Source organism: Convolutriloba macropyga, chromosome 7 (assembly GCF_964194025.1).
Source record: "Convolutriloba macropyga chromosome 7, txConMacr16.3, whole genome shotgun sequence".
NCBI lineage: Eukaryota > Metazoa > Xenacoelomorpha > Acoela > Convolutidae > Convolutriloba > Convolutriloba macropyga.
Window position 1 is genome coordinate 11,788,325 of NC_134474.1, and position 6,151 is coordinate 11,794,475.

Genomic DNA, 6,151 nt, shown 5'->3' on the forward strand with positions numbered 1-6,151 from the left:
AAATTGATCCATGACCAACAAAAATTTTCCAGTTACTTATTATCAAACTCTAAGGGAGTGTTTTTGACTCCTGAGGCTCAAAAATTTAGAATAATGACTATAAAAATCAAAAAATTGGAAAAAAATGTTGGCGAAAAATATCAAAAATATGCCAAAATTCGTGTTGTTAAAAACTTGCAAGACATTCCATTTAATCTAGAAATTATTCAGTAACCTATTTTTAAACCCTTCAGGAAACTCCTTGTCTCCTAAGACTGAAAAAATGTAAAAAAAACGACAAAAAATTTCAAAAAAACTTGAAAAAAGCAAGTTTTATCAAAAAATTGCTAAAATTTGTCACATTAAATAGTTCAAAAACTATTCCATGGCCTTAATAAGTTTGTCAGCATTTTATTATAAAACCCCTTAAGATTTTTTTGGCCCCTGGGTCTGTAAAGGCCTGAATAAGGGGGAAAATTTCAAAAAACATGGAAAAATAGCACGTTTTGTCAAAAAACTGCTAAAATTCGTGATGTTGAAATGTTGAAACCATTCCGTTACCACTAGAAACAACTCACTAGAAGCAACTCAGTAAATTGCTAAAATTTGTCACATTAAATAGTTCAAAAACTATTCCTTGGCCTTAATAGGTTTGTCTGTATTTTATTATAAAACACCTTAAGATTTTTTTGGCCCCTGGGTCTATGAAGACCTGAATAAGGGGAAAAATGTCAAAAAACATGGAGAAATAGCAAATTTTGTCAAAAAACTGTTATAATTCGTGATGTTAAAATGTTGAAAACATTCCATTACCACTAGAAGCAACTCAGTAACTTATTATCAAACCCTAGAGGAGGTTCTTTGACACCTAAGAATGATAAAAAATTCGGGAATGATCGGGGGCTGATTGGGGGGGGGGGGGGGGCAAAACTGGGGTGGGGGGGGGGGGCAACAGCGCTATGGGGGTGTCAGGGCATTAGGGTGGTCAAAAGTGGTGGGTATCTTCAACTTCTAAGAACCACCCTAAGTATAAGTATAAGTCTCCAAAACAGTTTGAGCTGAAACAGAGCTGTAAGGCTCTAAGAGCACTTAATGCCTTTGGGCGCTACCTGTTTATCCCGTTTTTGAGGACGAAAAGTCAAAAGCGTCAGACGAAATATCGCTCAAGCGAGAAATCGCATTAAAAACACCGACAGGACTAATATAATTTCCACAAACTTCGTGTGCGAGCAAGTAATTTAAAAAAAAATTAAATTTTTTACAATTTGAAGCTTCTATGTTTTATAACTAAATGTTTTGAACTTTTATTGGTGTACCCCCGTTTCAAAGATTTAAATTAAGTTTCATTGATTAAGGTATACAATAAAAACAAGGCGGCTCGGTAATGTGCAATCGCACATAAGGTTACGACCCCGCTCATCCACAATTTTGGCATAACTGTCTACCAAATGAGGAACAGATAGAAAAACACAAATAATTCAAGTATTTTTCAAAAAAAAATGGTGTATGAACGAAAAGATAGCCTCCAAAGCAAATAACTCAGTGGAGTAAAAAATAATGCATTGGATTGATGAGATATGCCGATATTAAGAAAGCGAGCGAAGACGAACGGCAAAATCAAACAACAACAACAAACATTAATTACATCAAAAATTTTTTGACCGTTTTAAAAAAGAAAACTTATTAACAAAGTCAAAATAGCGTCAGATAAAACTGAAAATGAACAAAAGAACTTGTAATTCACCAGGAAAAAAATGATTATTATTCACCAGTTCATAATAAAGCTTGGTAACAATTAGACAAAAGAGAACAGAAACTTTAAATTTAGAAAGTTCGCTGAATCTTAATAAAAAACAATTAATTTCAAACTAATGAAAACCATTACGAATCAATTTAAAAAACTCATAGGTTTACAATTACCAACGTTTCTATAGGAGAGAATTAAGAACTCTTGGTATTCAATTTTCTGTGCAGTAAAAAAAAGAACAACAGATAGACAACAATCAAAAAATCAATTAAAACTTGCCAGAAAATGCTTTGGAAGCTGTAAAGCCGTACTTTGGCCGCCAAAATATGTTTGATTGCACCCTCATTAAACACCGATAATGTAAGGTTTTATGCGGCCACTCATTAATAAAAATAAGCAACAATAAGACAAAAAAATGCAAAATTATGTAATACTTGTTTTTTTTCGAAAAACATTTATTTCCAAAGACATGGAAGCCATTAATTACAAAATGAAAAAGTTGAATAATTTCGTTCATTCTTCCAAAGGAAGGCTTTGAGAACTGCAATTATTCAGAATGTGTCTTACGTCTACAAAAAGAACGTCAAATATGACACAAATCAAAAATTCATTTACTTTTTTTGTGAAAGACCCGTGTGGAAGCCAGTGAAGTCATAACGAATTCTCTTAAAGCATTAGATTTTGTGACACCAATCCCTTTTGACAACTTGCCTTGAAATGTATTATGTGACCTCTCATTAATGAAATTGGGTAACAATTAGACCAAAAAGAAAAATAGCAAGATTATGTAACACTTGTTTTTATCGAAAATTTTTTTCCAAAGACATGAAAGCCATTAATTACAAAATGAAAAATATGAAGAGGTTCTTTTATTCTTCCAAATGATGCCCTCGAGACTTGTAACTATCCAGAACATGTCTTACGTCTACAAAAAAAAAACGTCAAATATGACAAAAATCAAAAATTAATTTACTTTTTTTGTGAAAAACGCGTGTCGAGGCCAGTAAATTTCATAACGAATTCTATAAAAAACATTAGATTTTGTTACACCAGTCCCTTTGGACAACTTCCCTTGACAAAAATAATGTCATTTTTAACCTTTAATTAACGAGACCAGGTAACAAACAGACAACAAAAGGAACAAAATTGCGAAGTTGAAATGTTTTTTTTTTTTTCATTTGGGAAAACAATTGTTTTCAAAATCATGAAAGCCATTATCTATCTTCCAATATCAGTACATCGGCTCATCTACTTTTCCAGGAAAAGCCAATCAAACCGGGTCATTGCACAGGAAACTAAATACGACTAAAAAAGACAAAGTAAAAATGACAGTTAAAGACAAAATTAAAGAGTTCAATTAAATTCTTCGAGAAAGTATTGTCGAAGCGGCAAAGAACCACAATCTATATCTTTAAGGATTTAAATATCATCAATTGTGCGCGAAAATTGTGATACTTGAACTGACAATAACGTGATAATTTGACAAAATTAGAAAACATGAAAAATGGGCAAAAAACTAAAAATTAAAAAGAAATTTTGAAATCTAGTAGCATCAAAGCCAGAACACCATAACTTAAGGCGTAAAACCGCAATAAAGACTCAATTTGAATTCAGCAGAAGGAAGCAGCACTCTTTGATTGCTGACACTAAGCTGCAACTTGACCAAAGTAAGAGAAAATTGGAGGCAAAGTTCATTAAGCCATTTTATATTTAAAAATCAAATAGTTTAAAATTCAAAACGACAAAAAGCTTTCAATTAATCAACTAGATAAATTAATTTCGAGCTAATTGGGAAGCCAAAAGGACCCATCACTAGTGAGTTTTGATATGAAATGTTCTGTTATTTATTCAATATAAGAAAGATCGAATTTTTTTAAATAAAAAACCGACTGACGACAATCCGAAAATTTTTTTGGATTGTAACGGTCCAAGGTTGGTACAGAACTAGTCCTGCTAATGTTGATTGTCCATTAGGAATATTTTATTTTTGGAATGTCATTGATATAGATATTTTCTTTGTTAAAAAATCAAAAGTAAATGCTGCGTTTTTAATAATCAACGAATAAAGTTAGCAAAAAACGGCAAAGTTTTATTTACAGAGCACTCTCAACGGAAGTTGAAATGAATTTAGCCACCTTTTCAGTCTAAAAAGATTGTGTTAGTGGTGTTTGGGTGTGCACTTCCAGCAAATTTAATCAGAGTGTACTAAAGAAACTTATTTCGTGCTGTTTTTGATGAAAAAATCTGAATTTTGTGAAATTTTAGCCGGAATTTGTGACAAAAAAAAATTCAATGAAAAAAGCCGACAATGTATTATGTCTTTAAACGTAAAATCAACAACATTTTCATGAAAAATTATTAAATTTTATCAAAATTGGCGAAATTTTAGTCAAAAATTCCTAAAAAAGGTGATTGATATCAACGGAATTCAATCTATTTTCTCGAAAGTTTAAACCTCGATATCTCTCTGTCAAAAAAATCCTTTTAGTTCCATATTCTACGCTGGACAAGCTTTCTAATGATACCAGTCTCAACTCTCTACGATGAATATATCGATCGGCCAAAATTGACTGAACAAAAAAAAAAACACAGTTGAGTATATAGTTCCTCCCCCCCCTCAAGAGGGGTCGGAACAAAAACAATATCCCTTGTAATTTTGTGTGCTCCTAAACATACTTTTCGAAGGTTCCACATTTGAAGTGCTGAGGCAGATGTTTTTTCAAAGTTCACTTGATTTAGTTTCTGATTTTAATTTGTGTGTTTGTTTTTATTCCACTTCTGAAGTTTTTTTCCTTTTCTGAAGACTTTTGGTTAAAGTTAATGATGGCTTTTAGCTCGATAAATTGTTTTTTTAGCCAGTTATTTCTTACTACAGCTTTCTCCATAGGAAAAGAGCTACTAATACTGATAAAAATTTGTGAACCTTTTTACTTCGTTGTCGAGAAACATTTAATTGAGTGATTGACAGTTTTCCGGCCTGTTTTATATCTCATTAAAACATTCATATGCCCACTTACAAATAACAAAAGTCTGAAGTGCCAGAAGTTAAAACGCAGGAAGTTTCTATATGCTGAGCGAGAAGTTTGACCTCCATGAACTTAGGTTATTTTAAAACGTGCACGTTTCTTGCTTTATGCAAGGTTACGTGATATTGCAGAAGTCACTTCAAATTTTGACTTTATATCTCATACTTCTTTGCGGTTCTCGACGAATACCAGAAATTCTCCGTAACTTCAAGCAGAATTCCGTAAACTATTCATCAAATATCTCTGGACCTACAGTTTTTTTAAAGTTGAGTAGCTTAGTTTGACTCTCCAGTTAACCTCTAATGTATCTGTCATATTAGTTGTTGAAAAAAAATTGCACTTATATTTAAGAGTGAGAACTTAGTATGTATTTTAAAAAATCTAAGAAGATAATTCCCCTAGAACTCTGCAAAAATGATCTTATAAGGTGGGAAAAACTGAAAATAATTCAAACTGAGAGTCCATTTGAAAATTTTAACTTATCCAAGTTTTTACTTCAAAACATTACCCATAAGAAACCGTTTCTAAATGTTTTTTTTAATTGATGTACAAATTTTGTTTTATATTGAGATGAATCCCCGCATTTTGACCTCCTTTCTGCGCACTGAATCACTGACATCGTAACGAATCCAATTTCCTTTTGATTATTTTTATTTTTCACAATTGAGTTTTCTTATGCAAAAGTATTCTGACAAAATTGAGTTCAAAGCGACCAACTACTAACAATTTTTCAATAATAATTGACCTGGGTCACTTATCAAAAGCAGTGCAGGTTTAGACTGCACACTTGTAAAAAAAATTCTCCTCCGAACAAAAAATCGGGGCTCAATTTTTCAAATAATAGGAAAACTATTCTTACCATTGTAAGACCAATCCGCCAAAGAGTCTCCGAAGTTCATGAGAGTAAGCAAAACCAAATAATTCACCAGACCCGTCATGGCTATCGATTTCAAGCAAATTTAGGGTTGCAATAAAACCGGGTTTTGGAGTTGCTCAAATTGACCAACTGGTTCTAATAGTTATAATAGCAGCATAGAACTGAGTCGGATATTTGTCAAAAGGCGGCCCAGTTAAGTAGTTTTGATCCAATTATAACTCTATTTGATAGCAGGTCTGTTACGGAAGGGCTTGGCAGGATCTTAAGAATTTAACTAAACAGGCGTTTCTCCAACAATGATTAAGTTATCACGTTAAGATATTGTACAAATAGAAAGATCAGTACTGAATCATTATTCTCTGTGGAGTCTTTACAGGCAGCGTAACTGTGAACGAGTTTTAACTGAAACATAATTGCATTTACGACCAAAAAGTGACTAAAGTTTGATTGTGGTCATCGCGCATCGGAATGTTATTAGAACATAATCCTTAGTCGCCCGAGGGTACTAGAATTTTTTCTAAG

The 6,151-nt window shown here is 32.5% G+C and overlaps 1 protein-coding gene across 1 annotated transcript in view; it reads right to left on the minus strand.

Moving 5' to 3' along the window:
- Positions 1-5,877, minus strand: part of LOC142342606 (carbonic anhydrase 7-like) — a 53,612-nt gene extending 47,735 nt beyond the window's left edge. The window contains exon 1 of the mRNA XM_075393997.1: positions 5,612-5,877. Coding sequence (XP_075250112.1) covers positions 5,612-5,690 — 79 coding nt within the window. The 5' untranslated portion in view covers positions 5,691-5,877. The remainder of the gene's footprint in view (positions 1-5,611) is intronic.
- Between the last annotated feature and the right edge of the window lie 274 nt (positions 5,878-6,151).